This window comes from Oreochromis aureus, linkage group 14, assembly GCF_013358895.1.
Source record: "Oreochromis aureus strain Israel breed Guangdong linkage group 14, ZZ_aureus, whole genome shotgun sequence".
In the NCBI taxonomy this organism is placed as follows: Eukaryota; Metazoa; Chordata; class Actinopteri; order Cichliformes; family Cichlidae; genus Oreochromis; species Oreochromis aureus.
In genome coordinates this window covers 11,160,042-11,183,627 of record NC_052955.1, presented here as the reverse complement: position 1 = coordinate 11,183,627, position 23,586 = coordinate 11,160,042, and the positions used below count along the sequence as shown (strand labels likewise).

The 23,586-nt window shown below is 40.4% G+C and overlaps 1 protein-coding gene across 3 annotated transcripts in view; it reads left to right on the top strand.

The window, feature by feature from the left end:
- Positions 1–23,586, top strand: part of robo1 (roundabout, axon guidance receptor, homolog 1 (Drosophila)) — a 195,432-nt gene that overhangs the window by 53,228 nt on the left and 118,618 nt on the right. Inside the window, exon 1 of one of the 3 annotated variants that reach the window (XM_031759446.2) lies at positions 16,630–17,533. The exons of the other annotated variants lie outside the window; for them this stretch is intronic. Coding sequence (XP_031615306.1) covers positions 17,473–17,533 — 61 coding nt within the window. The 5' untranslated portion in view covers positions 16,630–17,472. Of the gene's footprint in view, positions 1–16,629; positions 17,534–23,586 lie in introns of those variants that run through there. 3 annotated transcript variants of the gene reach the window in all.

Below are 23,586 nucleotides of genomic sequence, written 5' to 3'. Positions count from 1 at the left end.
CTATTTATCTGAAGTGATGCCAGATCTCATTGAGGAAACAGATACTTCCGACAGACTGCCACTCACTTAGCTAAAGGGGTTGGGTGATTAAGATTCAGTTTACCCCCACACCCCCCACCTCAACTGCCCAGCCCACATTAACCCCCTGTCAGTGGTACACAAAAAGAATGGGCATGGCTGAGTCTGATTTATTTCACACAGAGTCATCATAAGGGCACAGCGGGCCTCCCGGCTCCTCGATAAGCCAGATACACCAGGGCCCCGTTGGCCTTTCTTTTTACTCTCTTCCCCGTGCTGTCCCGCCCTCATGCAGTCTGTCACACATACTCAATCTGTCAATCCAAAAGAGAGACAGGCACAAAGACGGGCACAAATCAAAAAGAACTGATTAGCGATTAATGGTGCATCATTGTATTTGCATCAGGACTGCGTGCACGGTGTATGTGTGTGCATACAGAGTGATGTTGTCAGTCATGCAGAGTGTGCCCTGGCCCTCCCTCCTCTGTCCAGCCCATGTGCTCCTATAGGGGTGCAGCCACTTATGGCTATTGATATTGTAGGGATGACTCTGTTGTACACCCACATGCTCACATTCAATCCCAACACAGGGTAGCAGAACAGCCTCCTGCTGAGCCCAAAGAAGAGCTGAAGATTGCATCAACCGATCATTCTGATGGATCTGTTCTCACCTACCGGCTGATTGAAACTTCAAAAGTTTTCGGTTGCTTTGTTTTAGCCACATAAAAAGGAATTTAAACAAGTGTTGGGATTATTTGATGTTTGCGTGATGTGGGCGTTTGGAATCCTCTGCAAGAGACAGCATTTACAGGGATGGAGCCTGGCACTTCTGAGCATATTTACTGTCTGCCTGTGTCAGGGAGGCAGAGGGCTGGAGGTCTGGACCGTGGGTGTGGAAAGTGGGCAGAATGCATCTAGTTTCTCAGTCCCTTTGGTGTTATTGTTGACAGAGACGGGAGTCGCTCAAGATGGTGCCAGCGAAGGGGCAACACCAGCTCCTACCACTGAGCATGAGGATGACAACTCTTTGGGCTACACAGGTACTGCTGCTGCTTTTAACTTAAAAGTCCACTCACAAATGTTCTGTGTTTACTGGTTACACAACACTACTTTTGGCTGTTTTTAGTGGGAATATGTCTCAGTGCTCACCTTAAATTTTTGCCAATCAGTTTTGAAGCCACTGAGTCCTCTGTGCAAACTTTTAGTAAAGTAAGACAGGCCTTGTGTCCAGCAGTAAACTTTAGAACGAACAAAACGAAAACTCCACCTCAACCAAGGCACCTCACTCTCTGGGCAGTACTGATGTTTATATGCTGTACATATTCATTTTTGTTTTTTGTTTGTTTGTTTGTTTTAAATGTTTTTTAAGGTTAATAGTGCATGACAGATGTTTACTTTGATTACATAAACATGCAAGAGGATCATAATGGATAGGAGGCATTGATTTGTAAATAACTGAACATAAATAATCAAGGTTATAGATCAGAGGTCAAATGTGATATGATATTTGGATGCAAACTAAAGTGTGGTATTTAGAACCCCCGTATATCAGTATCATTCCATAAATGTTGCCAACACAAACAAAGGCAGAATTTTAAGTAGAATTTTAAAGATAAATTACATTTTGTGAATGTTTGACCTTATTTTACTTTAAAGAAGAGGTCAGAAGTCCAAAGGAACATGATATTTATCATGTTGACAGACAGAATGACATGCATGTCAGTGGTACCAAAAACATAACTTTCTTGGGGGATGTAAAAAAATCGAAATATTTTCAAAGTTCACTTTTCGAGAGAATTTTCATAGTTCAATTTTCATCTTCTTTTTTTATTGATCTGCAATGAACAAGGAAACATTAGGCCTCTCTTCTGCAAAACAGGTTATAATTAGACTTGGAATTCAATTTAAAATCAGAAAAAGTGAGCTGACTGTCACAGCAAGGCACACCGTCCAATTATACTGTACCTAATCCCTTACTAAGATTGGCAGTCAAAAGGATTTCAGAATGCTTTCGGAACAGCCAGTTGTTTATATTTTTCAATCAGAAAGTCTTTTCACAGAATAAATAAGCACTTAGTTTAGACACCATGTTCCATATGTGTTTCAGTGGAAGACACTTCTGAAAGAGGAGAATTGTGGGAAAATGAGGCACAAAACTGAATAGCATTTGTACTTGGGTGTCTTCAATAAATGAATGCTCTGTAGGGAAATGAGAAGCCAGAAACGGCTTCCAAGCCCAAGAGACTAACAGACACACATACACACAAACTCAAAAAGGAAGCAAGTCTGGAGAAAATTACTGATGATGCATGTGTTTTGGTTGAGTTTGGGCTCTTTTCCCAGAGTGAGGGTGAATAGTGTTCCCCCTGTGTTGTTGTAACAAGGAGGCCTACCTCACTAGGTGATTTACCGGACCTCACACATCTTCAGGAAATATTATGAAGAAAAAGGAAATCCAAGTTGACTGCCAAAACCTTTATGCGGTCTATCACAATGTGTTGTAGCCTGGTAGCTTGTTTTTTATACTTGGACTTCTAAAATATAACCAGCAAAACTATAACATAATCATCAGAAGCACCATGGTGTGGCCTTCATCAATAATGCCAAGGGAAAAGGTCTGAGACATTACAGAAATCTCCTAGAAAATGGCAGCTAATGACCTAGCTAACAGGCCTTGAAGACTTTGAATGCAGGTTTAAAGAGGAAAATCATGTTGTGTCTGCTTCACTTCATTTGTGTTCATCTTTAGAATGATAAATCTACCTTTTGGACAGTGCCAAGAGTTCATCTTTAATCTGGCCATTTAATCCCATCTGTGCATGAAAATGAAGGAAATCGATCTGGCCCAGTCAGTGAATTGGAAATGAGACTAATGTGCCCTAATACCTCATTCTGCCCCTGATAGAACAAAGTGGGCTGCTGCCAAAGACTCCATTTACAAGGAGCGTGACTCTCTGGATGAAACGTGAGGATAATCTTGACATCTGCCAGTTTGAGCTAAAAAAAAGAAAGAAAAAGAGTTAAAAAAAAAAAAACTGCACCATTAATTGTTAAGGTGAAGAACCTTTTAGGTGCCTGGGTTTGTTTAATTATGAGTATTTGTCATTCGATCTCTGTGACCTTCATCCAGAAACAGAGTTTATTGATTTCTGTGTAAGTTTCACTGATTAACTAATCACACTCTATACACGAGATTCAAGGATCCGATGTCCTTGTCATCCATGTCCTTTTGGAACATGTCTGAAATAACTACCAATATCATCATTACTTTAACCTGACCTTCTTTAGTTTAGCTGAAGCTAAAAAAACAAGGGCCACATTTCCAGGCACTGGCTCAGTAATGTTTTATATTATGGTCACCCGGGACTAATACAGCCTACTGTGAATTTTATAAGGAAACACAAGCTGACCTGAAGTTTGTAACACATTAAAAATATTTTTTATTAGTCCCTTATGATATTGACTCTCAGCCAGCTCTAAATTGTTTCCCGATATCAAAGAGCTTTGCACAGAACTTCACATTCATAATAAATGAGACTGACCTGTGTGAAAGCAGTGGATTAGAGAGGCACGCTAAAACTCCTGCACTTACACTTTGCTAGCCAGTGCTTGGCAGGCATACACACACAGAGGAGACAGGTCTTTGGTTCTTCTGCCTCAACATGAAAGGCTGAGCATTACTTCAGAGAGCACATCAGCACTCATATCCTCCCTCTCCGCTGACAGCTACCATTGCGTTTGTCACAGATCACAAAGGACGGCAACTTCAGAGAGCTGCTCTATTTGTAAGGTTATGGAAATAGAAATAGGGAGGAAGAGAGGAAACTGAAGGTTGCCACGCTGTCATCACTGATTGGCTTCAGAATAGAGGGGTCCAGGCATGTCAAAATGCAGCATTTTATCTTCTCTCAAAGCAGTCACCCCTCAATGTCTCCAAGAAACCATTCACTGCACTGATGGATGTGCAGACAGGCGATGTGAGAACAAAGCCGTGTCTATCGGAGAGCTGCGGAGGCATCAAGGTTAATATTGCTGAAGATGTGATCAAATAGAAATTATCCATCAGGGCGTTCACATAGTACAATGCAGGCTGTTAGTCCACATTTCTGTAGTGAAATGAAAAAAGGTGTACTGCGAGTGATAAAGATGATGACTGTATATACACCATGTAAGATATTCATTACTTGTTCACACTATCTCCAGGCTGATGCTTTGCTGAAGTCTCCTTTTTGTCTTTACAGTCACTTCTACTGACTTACTCATACACATACTTCTATCTCTAAATTGTATTTAAGCAATAAGCACTGGTTGTCACATTGTAGTATATACTGTAGTCGAGTCATTTGTGATGATGTCTCACACTCTAAAATACTGTATTTGTCAAACAGCAGTCGCCTGATGTCTACCTAAGAATAAACAGTATTCTACCTGAAACATCCACTAGACTGGTGCATATACCAAGTGCAGCATGAATGTAGAAAAACATTTAGTGTGTACCCTATTCATGTTGAACCATGCTGGCATTCTCAAAAGAATATAGACAACACTGAGCTGAACCTAGCTTCTTGCCTATACTGTTGTAGTAAAAGCATAAATCGTGTGACACAGTTCTGTCAGGTGTCATTTTGTCACATGACACATTTTTATTTTACCATGACGATAAAAGCAAACACAAATTTAATTTTTTGGAGGGAGAAGGTATTTTTTTTTACATTCATGCTAATGTTGCACTAGTTATTGTATGTTCAAATCCAGCATATTTAACTAAATAAAATCTGAATATCTAGTCATTTACACTCAGTTTTACCAAGTATTGATTTTGGTTCATAAACTAATAATAAAATCATTTTAAACCATGATCTATCAGACTGCACAACCAAGCAAATTTAGCGGAAGAGGAATTTTAAAATCAGCTGCTACCACCAAACTGTACAAAAAGCAATTTAACCTCTGCAAAAAGAAATAATACCTCTATTTAACTGGAGTGGATGGAGTTAATGCTTACTCGATGTCTTTATGATCTTGATCCCTAGCTGGCGCTTGTTTTCACCTTATTGATGTGGCGCTGAAGTGGACTGTGCCTGGATACATGGCACAGACAGCGTTATCATGATAGAGATGGAGAACTCTATTCCCTATTCATCCTTTCTTTTCATTACTGGGCTCTTGCGCTGGCCTTGAGTCCCCACCCTGAAAACCAATTTCCTTGACACCATCACCTTCACATATATTACCCAAGAGTCCCCACAGCATCATCGTGTCACATTTCCATGACACTCATTTATGTTCATCAGATGTAGTGCCCTGATAATCATGATACAGGAAGCAAAGAGAATTGTAAACATTCAGCTTGCTGCACACATTATCCCCAGTATGGCAACAGCACTCATTTCATAACAGTGCAACAATAGAGAGAGATCCCTTGCCACGCCTGGAGGAGCGATTCACTTGAGATATAATTAGTTATAACCAAGCACTAATGCCCTATATACAGCTTCCCCATAGTCTCTCTGCTGCTGGAGGTTTTTTTGTTCCCCATCCAATCTCTTTTCATCTCCCTGATCTGCACAGCTTAGCTTAGCCCTGCCCAAAAAAATAGGTCTATTAGCCATTCTTGTCAGGATAGCAAGTGTAGTAATGTGGTCAAGAGGCACTGGAGTGGCGGTAAGATTGGAGATGGGAGTTAGCATGAGTGCAAAGGGGTCAAAACACAAAGACTATGAGGTGAGAATTAAATTAGAATATTCAGATTCACGTTTCTAGTGTCCTCATGATAATTGGGAAGAAAATTGGATGGTGTTTTGCTAAGTGCTAATAATCTTCTGCTCTTGTCCCGTCAAATATGCTTTGTTTCCAAATGAAAGGATAATAAATGTTTTGGGGCTTTTTTAGAGTCTAAATGGGTCAAATTTTTTCCACTCCTAAATGGGAGAGGTCGAACTGGTTTGGTCTGTCCAGCCATACATACGTTGGTGGTTCACAAAGTTTCCATAACAGTGACCTCAAATAAACACTTTCACATTTACTCCTGTACATTACAGTGCAATTCACACACTGGCATGAGGAAGTGAAAGCTCAGAAAGGCAAACCTGCCACATGTCAGAGTGAGGATCCTGCCAATAAAATAATTTCAGGAAGAAATCTTTACCTCATTTTATTGACCTGTTTGGATCTCTTTGCTCAACACACAGAGAGGGTACTATAATTCTGGTACAACAATGCAGTAACAGTGTTGTGCACACAAGTCCCCAAACAATTTTCCTTTACAAAAGAGGCAGCTGTGAGCAGAATGGCTTTTTGCAAAATCAGAATTTAATCTGTTCAGCACAGCAACATTTGGTACAGATATGTGGAGTTAGTTCTGTGTCATTATGTGATGAAATTCTGTGGATTTACAATCAAAACACTGACTTGAGAGCAGAGGTACTAAACACTACACTCAATTTCTTGTTCCAAGTGAAACTCATTTGTGTTAAAAAAAAAAAAAAGGTGAATAGAAATGTTTTGTTTGCAAATCCAAAGTCAGAATTTTGATGCTCCTTCAAATCTTTGAATCATGTCTTTGTCTTTCTAGCACCAACAGTGGTTCATAAAAATCCCAAAGAGCACCACAACAGAACCAGGAGCCATGATATGATATGATTAGTTTCATCTTGTTCACTTTGTTCTGCAATGTGACCTCTGTTAAAGACTGTTAAAGACAAAGTAAGACTGGTCAAACTAGACTCATCATTAATCTGAGTTTGACAAAACATTAACTGGAGCTGAAGGTAGTGTGTTGTTAGTTCATTATGTACTTGAAGCATTAGATAGCACAACAATCCATTCACAAGCTTTTTGAAAGGGAGAGAGCGTTTGAGTTTAGTTATTTATTTATGCACAAATGCACATTAATTACCTTCCTCAATCAGCCCGGCACAAAGGCAGGATTGATCAGGATCTAAGAGCAAGGGTAATTTTTTCACTTAAGCTACAGTTCAATAAAGTCCTGATCCATTTACTAAAGTATACTAAAGTGTCTAAGTGTCCCATAACTACATCTAGGATTCCCAAACTATCAAAACAACCACCAAAGTATAAAAACCCTGATGCATAAGCAGCACAAGGGGAACCAAAGGAATTTCGCAATTGGTTTTAATCTTGTGACTCATCAGTGGCTCTTTTGGACCTGTTGTATGCCTCTTGTAAATCCCAGATTTATTGTTTGTAATGACCCATCCAAAGCACTGGTGTTTATTATTCCTGGCAAAACTCTGAACTTTATATGTTCACTTCCAGAGTTGCCTTTGCCCTCAGATCAATTAGCTGTCTTTACGAGCCAACACATAAGGAGTTCTTCGACCTCGCCGACAACCCCGTGTGCTCCTCCCAGTAGAAATTACTGTAATAACTGTCAGCTGGACTGACTGGTTGATGATCTGTAAAATCATTGCTGGTTTTATTAGTGGTGATATGATTCATGCATAGTCATGTTGGACATGAAGTACAGCCAGAGACAATAATAAGCCTGTTTCTCTGAGAGTCGGCGTGAGCTGTAGGGGGGCTGTGGAAACTCAACAGTGTGACTGTGTCTCAGAAGGGCTCACTGTCTGTGTGTGTGAGAGAGGGGAATATCACGAGGAGGTGGGGAGGTGGGCTGTAAATCTGAGCAGCACCTGCTCCCTCCACTCTGGCGCGTGGTGTGAGGTCAGCAACACCCAGATATCCCATCGATCATATTTATGGCATTCATCACAGCACCAGTTTGTTTTGGCAGCTGATCGCACCAGGGAAAGAAAAAGAAAGAATAGGCTTTTTATTTGAGGGATGTGAATGCTTTTAGCATGAGCAGTGTCTTTGCATTTTTCCTTGCTCGGGGTCTTTGGAGATCAATCGCTGATGTTGGCTCAAAGCATCCACTGTAACCGCAACTACTGAAGAATGATATTCTAAATACACTTGGAAAGTTACTATAAGAACTACCTCACAGGAAAAATATTAATGCCCCATTAATTCTCAACTTTGTGCCACTTTAGGTTTGTGTGGATTATTGAAGGGAGGGTTTACCTTGAGAGCTTTAGTTTTGTCTGACTTCTTACCTACCACCACAATGTAGCTTAGTGAAAACACTAAACTACAACTGGATCGCTGGTCAAGGTTTTGCAGATACAAAATTGCAGATACCTTGGGCCGTTATCAGTAAATTAGAAAACATATCTGTAGAATTAATAGCATCAGAACAAGCATTATGCATTATGTTAATTATTAGTTAGAAATATTTGCATTCTAATATTCTAAATCAGCGGTCCCCAACCCCCGGGCCATGGACCGGTCCGTGAGTCGTTTGGTACCAGGCCGCGAGTGTTGAGGTTCAGGTGTGAAATTTATGGTTTACGGGGGGGGGGTTCGTTTTATCGTTAATTTTTATTGATTTTATCGTTACCTCGGTTTCCCTGTGTCTTTTCCCGTGTGTTATGAATACATTTTATTTATTTATTTTTAGTACCGGTACTCGTTTTATTTTGTTGTATTTATCTGCGACACCTTAAAGGCCAGTCCATAAAAATATTGTCGGACATAAACCGGTCCGTGGTGCAAAAAAGGTTGGGGACCGCGGTTCTAAACTACAATAATTAAAATTGTCCTTTACACTTACCAAACTCAGGTCAGGATGATCGCTTTGAGTGTGTTAGCATTTAGCCTTAAATGCTACTGTGCTACAATACAGTCTCAGAGAGCTGGTAGTATTGTGGTATCTGCAGATGATTTTTTTTCTAACTTGGAGTAGTTTCACAATAGTGTACTCTCAAAACTGTTAGAAGATGTACTTGTAAAGTGACAGATCAACCCTGTTTCCAGTGTCTGAGTGATTAAGGCTGTCATGTTTTTAACATGTGGTAATGCTTTGTGTGTTGTTTTATTTAATAAAAACAAGCCCCCCCAAATAATCAGCAGTCGTTCTGTGCCCCTCCAGCGTTTTATAAGCACTATTTGTTTGTATGTGCAGCATGTCTTTAAACTAAGTTGTAAAAACAATGCACACTACAGCTCATGGATTCTGGACACCAAATATTAGAATGTCTTAGACTTCAGCGGTCCATCTTTGTAGAGCCAACAATGTAACAGATCTAAGTGGCTGATGTCATTGCCAGTACTTATGCTTGTGTTAATTACTTTGTGGTCGTGCAGTTACATTTCCAGGGAGCTGCACATCAGGCTATGTTACAGGGTTTCAGAGAGCTTTATGGTTACGACGAAACTATGCTGTAGATTTCCCGCTGAAGTCTTAATCCCCAGTCAGGCAAACTAAGACGTCAGTGTGAATATGGAGTATAGGATCAGGAGTTTGTCACAGCAAGTAATCCAAACCACATAGCAACATATTAATGACAAACCTTGTAGTGGAAGGGATCATCTCAGATTTTCTCTTGAATAAAATCGGATCTATTTTCGACATCTTTTTCCTGCCATATAATGGTATTTATCTCTGCCCAGCGGGAACCCTCAATATGAACTTCTGTCAAGAACAATCTATCCCCTCTCCCAACCTTTTCTGTGCTAATGTGTTTATATTATCTTCTGTAACAAGGACATCCTTATATCCCACTTAGCACAACTTCACTTCCCCTCCAAACATTGCTAACAGAGCTGTACTTTTTTTTTTTTTTTTTTTAGAAATAAGTCATTTGGGAAATGGTATATCATCTTTAGGTGGAAACTAGCTTTCTAACTTCCTGCTAACTTCTAGCTTGGCTAAATCTTATAAAGCCTATTTTTCTTAGACACCTGGTTGTTAAATTTATTGTAACACCTGAGAGAGCAGCCATGCTACTCACTTTTTGGAGGTGAAAAAATTTGGACTGTTTTTACCTCTAAGTGGTGCCTCAGAGTTTCTTTGAATTCTGGGAAGTAAAGGAGCTTTTGGTCCCAGAAACTGGTAATGACATCAGACTTAATAAGCAAAGGTAAGACTACTGTGTGGCTTTGGCTTTTTTCTTACTACTTACTTTTTTCTTACTGCTATTATTTGTCTTATTTCATAATCAAATTTTCTTTTCTCTATTTTATCTCTTTTGATTTTTTAAATGCAAAGCACTTTGGTCAACAGTTGTTGTTTTAAATGTGCTATATGAATAACTTTGACTTTGCCTATCTGACAGTGCTTCCATCTTAGTTGAACTACTGCTTTTCTCAGTTAAAACTAAGATAATATTTTTTTTATGAAAAGAAAATTAACTGAATGTGCGTAAAATGAGCAACTGCTCTTGACATAGAAGCACTCCAGAACATTCTGAATATATGATTGTCTGCAGCGATACTCTTCCTTATATACGACCCGGTTCTTTGTACAGGTCTGCCATATCTGCAAGCCAGTACCTACGTCTGTGACTCAGTTGGACATAAGAGTCGAAACCTAAATATACTGTATAAGACAGCTGCAGTATGTGACTTGCATAAAATGAATCTGACCAGGAAATGATTGTTTATGTTTCCACCTAAATTAAAGTCAGATTGCTGCTCCACTCTGGCTCTTGTTTTCAGTCTCACTGCCATGTGATTGGCTGAGGTCCAGCAGTGATAAGAACAAAAGAATCTCTTGGCTCAGTTACTGAGTCCTACTGTCAGTCATTAAAGCTCCTGTGTCTCTAAAGCAATTAAGCCAATTAAGCATGAAACACAATGCTGCTTCTTTCTTCCGTTGTGCATTTTTATGAGGGAAGGAGTGAAGTTTTGGTCACCGAACAAGCTGCATTCAAGGAAAAAAAGAGCATCCAAGGCCAGCCAGAGAGGCCTGTACTGTTCAAATCTTACCTCCACGTGATGCAAGCACAGTCATGAATAAAAAAACAATCAGATACCATAGTGAGCGCTGCACAGTAATCTGAACGCTTGACGTCTTTCCATACGGAATGTGGTCTCACAAGACGAGAGTCTGAACAGAAGCGACTAATCAAAACTTTTCGGACAACAGAAGTAGAGAACATTCATGTTAACTTCCCCAATGTCTGTTGCAGCACATATTCCAATGTCTGACTGTATTTTGATGTTGCTGCCAGCGTGTTACGTGATAGCTGGGTTATTTTAATCAGACTCCACAGGCCATGTCGAGGCTGACGCTAAACAGATGCTAATGTGAGGCCCATTAAAAGACACAAGGAAAGAGGGATTCAGTGTGCGCAGGCAAGCGGAAAAGCAACAGCCTGTTTATCGCCTCATCCTGTTTTGTGTTCCAAACCTCGTTGTGGCATCCTGCAAAGCACCCCTTCTTTCTTGTCGTCAGTGCCCACCCCGGCCTCGCATTTCTTGCAGCAGTGTCATGCATGAGGACATTCCCTGAACAGAAACACATTTGTTCTGTGATTTTCTTTTAGTGGATCTCTTACTTTATTTTTACATGTCTGAACAAAGATTCTATAGTAAGAAGACAAAAACTCTTACTCTTTTCTTTAGCTTTTGTTACATGCAGCTTTGCATCTTGCTTTTTTGTTTTGCCTGTCCTTTTTTTGATTCTCTGATATTTCTGTCAGTAGAGAATAGCAAAAACATTTTGGTCATGTCCAGTTTTAAAAGGCTTTTTGGCTTTTGCCTTGTTCCTTGGCTACATGTTAGTGGGTTAACTGTATTTATCCTGGGACAGAGCCCAGAATGATACATTCTTGGGCTTTCTTGTAGAGCTGATGTTCCAGAGCAATTGTACATAGGGAGAGAGGCATCATGAAATGGCCTGACAGCTGCTGAGGTTTCTGTCATAGGATGTTCCAGAAATATGACATGACTGCACTTACTGCACACTGAATAGTGTCAGGGTCTAAATATGGCTGATTTGAGACTAACTAGCCAGATGTGTTTTTAATTTGATTCATTGTTCGGCACCGTGGCAGTCTAACTCCTGAAGATGTGTGCACTAAACTCTTTTCCACACTGATTGATGAGCCTTCCCCGTTTCATTGATATGTTAATGTCTGTGGTTAAACACTACAGTAATTCTCTTTACGGTAACTGTGGTGAAATTCTTATGATTGCACACCTAGTTATAGTGTGGTTGGTGCTCCCGAAGCTTTATCACCCCCTCACCAACCAATCAGAAATGATTTGTTGCCACAGTGACACAGTAACTCTAATATCATCCAACTTCCTCAGGACCCTAAGTCACCTCTACTTTCCACCTCACATCAGTTCTTGTCTCCCACTCCTTCCACTTAGTCTGTCATGCCTCCTAAAAATCATGTTGTCTCAAGAGAGCCCTGACAAAGAAGTTCTCATTGTAGGATCCATGTATGATGAAGCAATCTTTATTTAACATGATATATTCTGCAGGTTCAATCCAACACATATGCAACACTTACTTTGTAGAGAAAGTTGTTAAAAAAAAAGGGTATTTCTGCAAACTGGCACATGAGTTTTATGAAGTCCAATTTCATATCTTTAATTGAATCTGTTTTAAGTTCATCTTTTGCTTTGTGATGACTAGAGGACATGGCTTTTTTCTGGTCTTCTTTCGTTTATTTCATGGAGCTTCAGGTCTGGATCTGAGCATAAAGCCCAGAGAGACTCGACCTTGCTTGTCAAAGGACATTTCTCTCCTGACATCTCAGATATTCTCTCTGATTTGTGATGGGCCACTTGTGCAACTGTAAAATGCATCACGGTCAAAAAACAGGAGCAGGACAAAGTTTCCCTGGAGGTGTTTGCTGATTGTCTTGGAAAATGCTATGAGAGTCCATTCAAACAAGTCCCTTTTTCTTCAAGTTGTTCATCTTTATCTTTTGAAAACACCTTGGGGTTGTGCTGTCCACTGCCAACTCAAGGAGACTGTAAATTTGAATTGTTGTGTTATAAAAAGAAAAGTAGCACAATGAATAAATAAAAGGATGGCTCTGCAAGGACAGGACATGAATGAGAAGAGGCTGGCTGTAGTGAATGTGAGGCGACTAAAGTATGGTAACAGTCCAGCCGAAATGCCTGTGAAGGAAACTCAAACATACTGTACCTGTGGTTCCAAGGTGACTCCAATTGCAAGTCTGTCTCTGTATATGCCTCAATGGATTTAGGAGTAACAACGCTAGCCTGTGGAATGTTAAATCCCATACTGCATCACTTTTCTGTCTTCTGGGAAAGAGTGTTGTGTTTGCCTCTCAATAGGGAGCATCTTTTTGAGGGGGAAAGGTTTTGTCTTATGCGATCTTGTTTGGTGTGCTGGCGAGATGGGAATGAAAGCCATTAAATAGTCTTAGTCAGAAAAAAGGGGGATGTAGGCTCCCTTGCTATAGCCTGCCTGTGTTTCACCCCATCACCTCTGTGCTGAGGGGGCCTAGGTTTTGTGAGGAGGCCAGCAGAACTGAAAAGACGCCCAGCATGTAGTCAACAGGATCCCCTGTGCTGCTGCATGCATAGAAACATCATAAGAAAAGACAGAATGTCCACAAACTCCTTTTGAATATTAAAAAGAATTATCAGAGAAAGAAAAGACTGGGAAGATGAGAGAGAATCTCTCCTTTGAGCATTGGGATGAAGAGATGGAGAAGGGAGCGAATTTCACCACGCATATTGTACACGGACTTGCCCTCATTAGGATCCCATCGTACTCTGGGGCGAAACATTGTCACTGGATTTAGGAGGGTAGCCAAGACTGCAGGGGTTTATGTATTTTGGCAGATCTCAAGAGTAGCAGCATGAAGGACTGGTGGGAAGTGCGGCAGTGTTTGCAGGTTGTTGCTTTGGAGAATTTGGATTACATTTTTATTATTTGCTACATTTTAAGAAGTGTCTTTTATCTAATTGGAGCAGGGATGAATTAAGGAGTTTTTGTGAAATTTCCTTACTTCAGTAGATTGTTTGAAAAGTGTGTTTTTATATGCACATCTACATTGCCCTGGCTCTGTGTTGTATAGACTCATCACCATGCAGATTGTTGGTTTGCTGGTGATGGTGTTTGCAATGTTGGTCATGTTGGGAGTCCCTAAAGACCATAACGGTCCACATGCGACTGATCGCCTATCTGGATTACAGAAGTCCCATTGGTGCAAACGGATGCCAAACAATCCTGAACTTCACAGAAAACATAAGACTTTGAGGCGCTTCCACAAGTGTAGCCAGATCTTTCACAGTAAGTACAAAACTGCAATGCCACGTAACTGCCAGTTGAAAATGTTGACAGGATCAAAAAGTAATTTTAGTTAACGACTGTTAAAACATTATTTGGAGCACTTTGCAGTCTGGGAGCGGGTGTTTTTGTGTCCTTTTTTACCTCACAAATTCTTGGAAGATGTTTTGTGGGAAACGTTAGGCTGTAGTGTTAAAAGCTCTCAGCTTGGCTCTTGCCATCACAGCCTTGATAGTATGTCACTTTTTTGCCTTTGCTAGTCTAATCAAGGTTATAGAAGGAAGTGTGAGGACAAAGAACTTCCATTTACAGAGCTCAGCCATCATAACTTGTACTGGCTCTTTTCTTTTCTTTTCTTTTCTGTTCTTTTCCTTTCTTTTCTTTTTTTGACAACCATAGAAGAAGAGTAAAGAAAGAAGAAAATAAAATACAAGACGACAGATTACAAAAGACTTTAACCAGGACCAGGACCTCAATCATCCTAACATGTTAAATGGTCATGTTAAATTAGAGTCCAAGAATGGCATAAAAGCGTAACAGCATTTTATTGTTGGGAACAATTTTCAGCCTCTCTTGTATCATCTTGAGGGGGTTTTTCTCCTTTTTTGTAGCTAATGTGAAAAAAGACAAAAGACAGCCCTATGAGTGATCTGTGACACAGATAACTGTCTGCTATGTGAAATCCAGTTCAGTCTTTGCTGGGCAACATCTAACCATTAAAATACTCACGTCCCCTTGTAGCAATCATCACTTTCATACACTCTCCCGTGTTGATGGAGCTAACCATGAACTTAGCTGATAATTGCTTCTATGTTACTGTCATCTGCTGCTGGCTAAAGGAAATTTTACTATTCAACTGGTAGTGATCAACTGAACAGCCACTTTGCAGATCCAGGGCTGCAAAAGCTTTTAGGAAAACCTGGCACAAGGACGGAGTGAGAATGGAGTGTGTAAAAGTGTAATGTAATGCACACATGGATGAATGAGAAATAGAAACAGACTGCTCTCTTAATATGTCAGTCATGTGGCATTGTTCATCAGCAGGAGTGAAAACTGGGGCACAGAGAAGGAAACAATCAAAGCAGTGAAGGTTTAAAGTAGATCTAACAACATTTTTTTTAACTTAGGAATACAGAAAGAGATGTTGTGCACCATGCATGTGAGAAATATTTTTAATTTATGTATTCATAGTCCTTGTATTTTTACCATCCAAAATGCTTTCATGGTAAAAAGAAAGGACTGTTAGGGCTTGTTATACTCTGTTTCCTTCCCTCTAATGAAGATGAACGCCTTATAACAGTAATCACAGCAAGCCAGTGTGCTCAGGTTTCACAATGTGAACACTTCCTTGTTGTCTGAAAAAAGCTGGGGCACATATTTCAGTGCCAGGTAGTAATACTGCCACACCTTCTTTCACGAAAGCAGACACAAAGCAGCCGTTGTTGGATTATTTCACATAGTGTTCACTGGAGGGCGCTGTGTGGTAACAAATGCTCAATTGATCCGACACAGACGCTCTGAGCTGAGCTGAGGAAACGTGTCTTTCAGTTGCTCTTTTTTTGCTTTTCCTTTTTTTTTTCTTTCCACATTTTGGATCTTCTGATAAAGTATATAACATACCCTGCTGAGTTATAATTTATACATGTTAGACACCTACTCGCTGTCTAAAGTCGTCATGCCTACTATTGCGCCTCAGAAGTTGGGATCTATAAACTGCACTGATTTGACCATAGCAGAGAAATCTCACAAAACAAAGGGGGGGGGGAGACGACACATTTTATATAGGTTATTCTGTTGTTGTTGGGTTTTTTTTATTGTTGTTGTTGTTTTAAGGAAATGATAAGTTAGAATATACATTCTTATGTCAGAATTCAATTAACTCTGTGTGGTCATGGACGGTGCACTTTGTCGCAATAACTGTGAGCTGTTTTCTTTGGATTTATATTAAAATGTATTCATACTGTTTATCTGAAACGGTGGAAAGGCTGGGGGTATTTGGAAAAATATGTTATGAATTCAGCTCCCAGTCTCAGCATTTACCTGCTCGGACTGGAGGACTACTGTTTTACATGTACTGTAAAACAAAGGGAGTTTTAAAAACAGTATTAGATATTTAAAGAAGAGATATTTCATCCAACTCTAGCCTAATGCTTAAAATGATTAAAAATAACAACATTTTATACCTAAAGTAGTTTATAAAGTTGCATAATTACTGGTATATGAAACCACCGGAGGGAAAACAAAACCTTAAAGTATGTTAAACCCATTACAGGGGCTAATAACTATGAGTTGTGAAAACATTATATTAAATCCCTGTAGGAATAGCATTGGAATCGGCTGTTGCATGTTCGTGGTCAGGAGCCACAGAAATAATAAAACACATATCCGGATAGACTAGTTTTCTAGGGTTTGTCTCATGACTGGACATAACGAAAGACATTACAGTAGACTGCCAGTTGTCTCTGTGAAACTTCGCTGCTCGGTGGGATCCAGGCGGGAAGAGGTTAAATTTCCTCTCTGGGAAAGATTCGGGTCTATGGAGGGGGTAGAAAGGCGCATACCAACTGACGAGGCATTCCGCTTTCCTTGAATGAAATCCTGTGAATATGAATCCGTATTCCCCCCCACTCGCCTGAGGTTCGGTGTCTGCGACGCGCACAAGTGATCGGAGTTGCAGCGGAGGAGAAACGGGGGGGAAGTGATGGAAAAGTTGCAGTGATCTTGTGTCTGGATCCGGTGGATGAGAGAGGATAGGACTAACTTGCAAAGTTTCCGATCTCAAGTGACACATTCAGAACTGGATTGAAATAATGTGACTGCAAGCAGTTTAGCGTGGACTCTGGCGACCGCTGGCGTGATTTCACGCACTTTTGGACTTAAGTTTTGCTTTGCGCTGGAATTATTACTTTGCTTCTTTTTTTTGCACAAAGGAACTAAACGATTTAAACAACACAGCCTGGTTGATCAGTGAGAGCAGCAACGGGATGAATCCAAAGAAAGGATAGAGCTCTGTCACTTCTGCGCTGAGAGATTCTAACACACATTTAACACATGCTATCATTCAGTTGAACTGGACTACTGGAACAGAACATGTGTTGAAATCTCGAACTGTTTCTGTATTATTCTTTCCCATCTCAACTCCCCAATTTCACCTACACCAAGAAGCCATATCAGGCTCGTGTTGGACTGATCTTGGACTTTTATAATTTGCGTTTGGGGACTCACAAACCAAAATCACTGTGTTTGTTTTTAAACTGTGGATTTTAAGATTTTTCATTTTGAGTGCAGTTTGACATGAAGAAGCGGATGCCTCAATTTTTATTTAAATAATTTGGATTATACGAGAACATTTCTCACAAGAGAGACGTTGAATGATGTCTCCAACTTTAATTGGATTTGTATTTCTGTTAGGAATTCTCCATGTGTGCTCAGGTAAGTCGTTGGTAATGATTCAAAGTAATCTGCTAGCCTTTAACTGGGGTTTTACTAGCTGAAATTAAAAATTCGGGGAAGAGTTAAATTAAAGTTTAATCTTTAATTTTATAAAGGTCATTTTAAAATGATTTAAGTGACAGTGGATACACAAACGTATTTGATTTAAGAGCACTCCGTGCAGAATGGTTTCTGCACTAATGTAGTTACAAACTTTACCAGTAATAAGAAAACACATTTTGAGAGCTGGACTTTTGTTAGGGAGTGTGTCATAGTGTGTCTGCCCTTTGTAAGAGGATCCTGTTTTATTAATGTATTTTCTTTCACTTTCATGCTTTGAAATGAGAAAGGTACCACATAACGGTGAATTTTTCTTTGACCACAAAAGTCAACATTCAGGGGTAAAGGGTTGTCTTAACTTTTAAAAGCTGAGCACACATAAACTCACACATAAAGTGCTGAGGCCGTATGGGATGAGTGGAAAGAGCAGCTATCATCGGTCATACAGACAGCACATGCCCCTATGGGGAACATGTTTCTGTGTATGTCAAGATTCTCCCCCTGGACCACGATTATTGCTGAGTGCATCACTATTTTTATGCTTATAAAATTAAAATCTGCTGCATCAGATCAAATTACAGAGATTACTCTTTTATTTTTTTTCATCGGTTGTTTTGTAATACAAATTTATGCCACTCATGTAGAACTACAACAGTTTTAGGTGTCTTTGTTGCCTAATCCTGCATCACCCCCTCCCATTATCTTTCACCTTTTTTTTTCTTCTCACCCATCACATGGATCTCTTTATAGAGTTTCTGGACCGTGCTAGCTGGGGTTTCCAGGTCAGTTGCTTCAGAGTTGAGAAGAAATGCTTACCACCTCATTTTAGGACATTAAGAGGAGAGGGTTTGGAATGGGGGCATTTTGTAGACGAAGAACTGTACAACAAAACAAAAAAAACTAGTTATCATAACTTCTATAAAGGAAGATGCTCGATATACATTATATTTGTAAAGAAGCTACTGTGTTAGAGAAATAGCAGTGACATTTGAACCCTTTACTACGGTTTACTGTTGCTACTGCACACCTCATTACCTAAGTAATAGTCAGCAAAACTCATACTCACACTTAAATGACTTCTATTAAGCCTTAAAGTGACCTATCCCCAATAAAATATCCAGTTCATTCCCTATAAGGTCTGGCAGCCCATATTCATCCATTTTTTGATTCAGTGTGTCTGCATGATTTCATTATCAGCATTGAGTTATTTGAACCTCTGACTTGTTTCATGCGAGTTTGGCCATTGTTTATTGTATGGTGATGGGGAGAGCTTGTGAACCTACAAAAAAATATTGTAGCACCTAAACAGGAAGTCAGGTCAGAGGTGAGGGCTGAGAACTGAATCTGCTCCGCCCTAAGCTGGCTCCTAAGCCAGTAATGGTCCCGTCCTGTCGGAGAGCAGAGTTTCCAATTACTCCCGTCTGTGAATGTCTCGGGATGTTTTCTGGGGAGAGATGGACTGGACAAGAAATACTATAATGACTAGCCCTGGTTTAGACACAAGTGTCAGGAAAATTAGATTTCATGCCACTTCCCAGGGAAAAATAATTCACATTTGCCACTAATTGCACGGCTGAGAACTTCATTCTGGAGTAGGGAATATATCAGATCCCTTAAGCAAACTCTCAGTGGCATTTAGTAACATGTCTTTGTATCCTGTTCCACACATTCAAGATTTAGCCAGGGTGAGAGAATATATTTTTTAATACTTCTTGTATCTGTGAAATAGCGAGTGAGAGATAAAATGACCTTTGCCCTGACAGACTTGTGATGACTTGCTTATTGCCGCTTTGCTGTGTGTGAAGGGTGTAAATTGATACCTCCTTCTGTCTTGTCTTGCCCTGTTATCAGAATGATCTGTCCTCCTGCTATACACTAAATGGTTGTTATCTCTCCTCCAAGTGCTCATCAAACCTTGCACTCACCTCAGAGGTGCCATTCAGATGAGGGCAAGAGGTGGCTCTGCTTCTCACACTCAGAAGGATGCTATGGATTACTTTGAGGAAATAAGGGTTGTTAGAATGATATATATATTAACAGGGAGGCTCTACCTTTAAGGCGTATATCAGACTTTCCTCTGAAAGTTGGCTTCTATGCTGCTATAAACCCTTGGAGTGATTACATCCAGCCCAATAGAGTGCTTAAGTGTGAATGTGTAGTCATGCTGATAAAAACATAGACAGTGGGAGTGGTACCACCTCGGTAAGCATCTCCAGCCCCGGCAGCATCAAGCTGTGGAGGTCTTGACAAATTGACCCATAAGTGCTGATAAATCGTGGAGCACTTCCACCTGCTACATCACAACATTTCATATGACAGGACACAGCAGGTTCCAGAGCCAATTAATGGCCAGAGACCACAGGTGAGACATATCTCTGTCTCCTGGCTTCTTACCTCATGGCCTTGAAACATGCTCATTAAAGGCAGTCTTTCCCTTACCCATTTCTCTTTATCAGTTCTGTGAAATAGTGTTTAGGAGTTGCTTCAAATGGCCCCAAAATAATTATGTTTCTGAGCGTTTAGCCTTCTGAACTGATTTTGGGTAAGCAAAGCAGATTTCTTAAGAAATTTGAGTCTTTGAGTCTGTCGTGTCACCTTTTTTTTCTGAGATGAAAAATCTCACACCTGCGTGAGATGATGGTGTCCATAAAGCTGTAGCTCCATAACTTCCACTAATACACTTTAATCTGATCCTAATCCGAATCAAACTGGGTTTTACACCCTAAGATCCGGGATTAGGTAGACTTTGGCTTAGTGAAAACACATGGAGGAATGTGGGAGGCCAGCGAGTGTGTTCTTCCTGTCCATGAGAACTGTGGCTAACTCATTAATGACCGACAAGATAAACATTTCAAAACAGTTTGTTTGAGGGCAGATAAATTAGGCAGTGACTCTTGATGATCTGCTTTCCCTCGACTGCTCTTCTTTTAATGACCACAAAGGACTGCTTAATTGGATTAATTAACAAATCCATCTGACGTCAATAGTTTGTAATTTGCCGTGGCTGCAGCTCGACTGATACAGATGTCTGCAAGGAGAAACGGAGGATTTAGATTTTTTTTTTAAAAACTGAGGAAGATACTTCTCAATGTCCTTTGTGTCAACTTCTTGGTATTTTAAGTACCACAGGAATTAACGGCTGTGTCTCACCAGGATTCAGTTTAGACGGTGTGAGTTTCGGAGAGTATTGCTTGCTCTGCGCTGATAATGTTGTCATGACTTACTTAGCAAGTATCACTTTGTCTGTCAAGTTGTCTGTCGGTCTAAGCCCCAAAAACGTATAGCCAGACAGAGATAAGCTGTCTACACTAAGAATACTCTGGAACATAACTTCATATAAGTCATATAAGCGTTTTAGTCTGCAGCTGGCTGATATTTGAAGGCAGCAGGCATGTCTAGGCTATTAGACTCCTGGGCCAATATAGTTAATGCATCTTGTTCTGTCGGTTGGCGTGGAGGACAAACATTCCCTCTTGCCACTTGGTCTAAAAGTGATGAATGGTGTGTCCTTATAGGATGAAAGGTGTTGTCTGGTTTCCGTCCCATTTCACAAATGGCACCCTTAGAATTCCCCCAGCTTTCCTTTCTGTTATTAAAAAATATAAAGACCTTTTTTGTTTACTAAGACACCTTAATGTAAAAGCAAGTTACATTTGATTCTGTATCACACATGCATGATTTTTTGATCTACTCTGAATGTATTACTAGTATTGTGATCATTTCAGTAATATAGATGTGATCAAGACTAAAAGACAGGCACATGGGGTTTGTGTGTGTGGGGTGGCAAAAGAGGCTTAAGGAATCTCTTCATCCTCTTACCCATCCCCCACTTTTTTCTTCTTCTTTTTTTTGTTTTGGCCCAATTTTTTTAAGACTTGCCTTTTTTGTGACTGGTCAGTGCAGAGTCTTTCTTAAATAAAGCAGGCCGACACGCAGAAAAAGCCTGTGGGGAAGGGACGAGGAGGCCGTATTGTGTTGCCTTAACGGGGCGATTGTAAGGCTTGGAGGAGGGGAAGAGAATGGTTCACCAGAGACTGAGGGTGTGTGAGGAGAGAGGAGGAGTGCAGCTACACACAAAGGCTACCCTAGGGTGTTGAAGGGGGATGGAGGGAGGAAGAACAGAGGACGAAGGGGAGGACGGAGCAGTCAAACATACCACGATACGCCAGCTTGTGGGAATACTCTTGATATGGCTCCCTGTGCGCACATTGCATATTCTTACTGTTCCCTCATGGCACTGCTGAATGTGCTGATTAGGGTGACAGAGGTGGTAAACTGTGAGTTGGGGTTTTTTAGAGGAGGACATGTGGGGACAGGTGAAGTTGATTTTTAGAAGTGCTGAGTAAATAAAAGATCCTGGAACAAAGCTTCAGTGGTGCGGTGAGGGTTTGGTTTGGTTTTCGGGCAGTATGGCCAACATCCCTCATGTGTCTAACATTTGCATGCTCAGGAACTCTCACAGGGCTTGCCCTGGGCCTGCCGTTTGCTGTGGCGGTGAAGCTGTGCTACCGTGGGGTGCTCTGCCTTGTGCATTTTAAAAAGGTTCAGACCTCCCTCCCTTTCATTTTCTCCACTGGGGAGACTGAGAGATGGCATTGAGGACAGCCTTTCCCTGTATCCTTCTTTTCTTTCTCACTCCCAGAGCTCAGGCCTCCTCCCAGCCTCTGTGACCATTCTATTACCCTCTCATTTCAAGGCCTGGATACACTTTTGAAATGCTAAACCTCCCTTTGGTTATAACTGACAGGGGAAAATACCATTAAAGAGGCTGAGAGGAATAGATTAAATTAGCAGTTAAAAGAGAGACTGCTAATTAGTTGATTAATGTATTTGGTTCCTCCCCCTCTCAGCTATGCTGCCACAGTTACGATTCCCTTTGGTGACAAGGTTGTCTTTCTATATCAAACATTTTTTTTTTATTCTGTTTATTTTATGTTTGGAACATTTGTTATCTATTTATGCAGTGCAGATTCATGATTAAAAGCCACTCTTATTGTGAGTTGTGTCAGCAGCTAAATCTCCTGGTTCCTGGGGGCTAATTCTGTCACACAAAAGACAGTGATAAAAGTAGGAGGGGTGCACTTTATTTAAGGGGAAGCACTGAAAAACATAATTAATGAGAAGGTGACCTTGAAACTCACTATTATAGGACTGCTTTTGGAGCCTGTTCTACCATTCAGCAGTAACCATGGTGAGGAGGCTTCAAATAACTGGGTGATTTTTTTTTTTTTCATCATGTAAATACACTGTTGCTCTGAGTCAGGAGATTAAGTTTAATCCCAGCCCATTATCAGCCTCACCTATTTTCTGTGAATTGGTGACATTTTTTTTTCTGAAACCTGATGTCACCATTGAATCTCACACAAAAACCCAAAACTGTTTTTTTTTTCCCTTATTTTCTTGGTTGATAATGTGTGAAGTGCCACAGTCTCTAAAATGTCTAAATGCTATTGAACTCTTTGAACAAGAATAACGCCTTTTAATTATGTGGAAAGGCTCTGAATTTCCCCTCTTTCGGAAAGCTTTTACTTCTCAGTTTCGAGAGACTTGCAAATCTGTTTCAGTTCTTCTGTAAAGAGTTCAGTCTCCTTCAACTGTGTGATTCTTTTGCAGTCACCTCGACTCTTTCCTTCTGATGTGCCGTCTTTTGCTTAAACCATGAAAGCTCTAATTGAATAACAATTGTAGCTACTCTGTGAAAGACAGCTTCCTCGGGGTTTAAACATAAGATTGCTTTGGTTTGTCTGTATGTCAGTCAGCAACTCTTAATGGTGAGCTTCATACTTCTGACTTAAAACAGGTTCATTGTAGGTTTAGGGCCTCATCCCCATTTCCCTGTATGCACTTTGCCTTGACAGATTCACCTTTCCTGGCTTAGAAGTCATTAATGTAGAAAGGCTCTACTTCCTTCTAAAATGTAGTCTTGACAGGTTGTCTAACCAGAAAATACTACAGTTCGTTCTTCACCTCTACACAGTGTACAGTGAAAATGA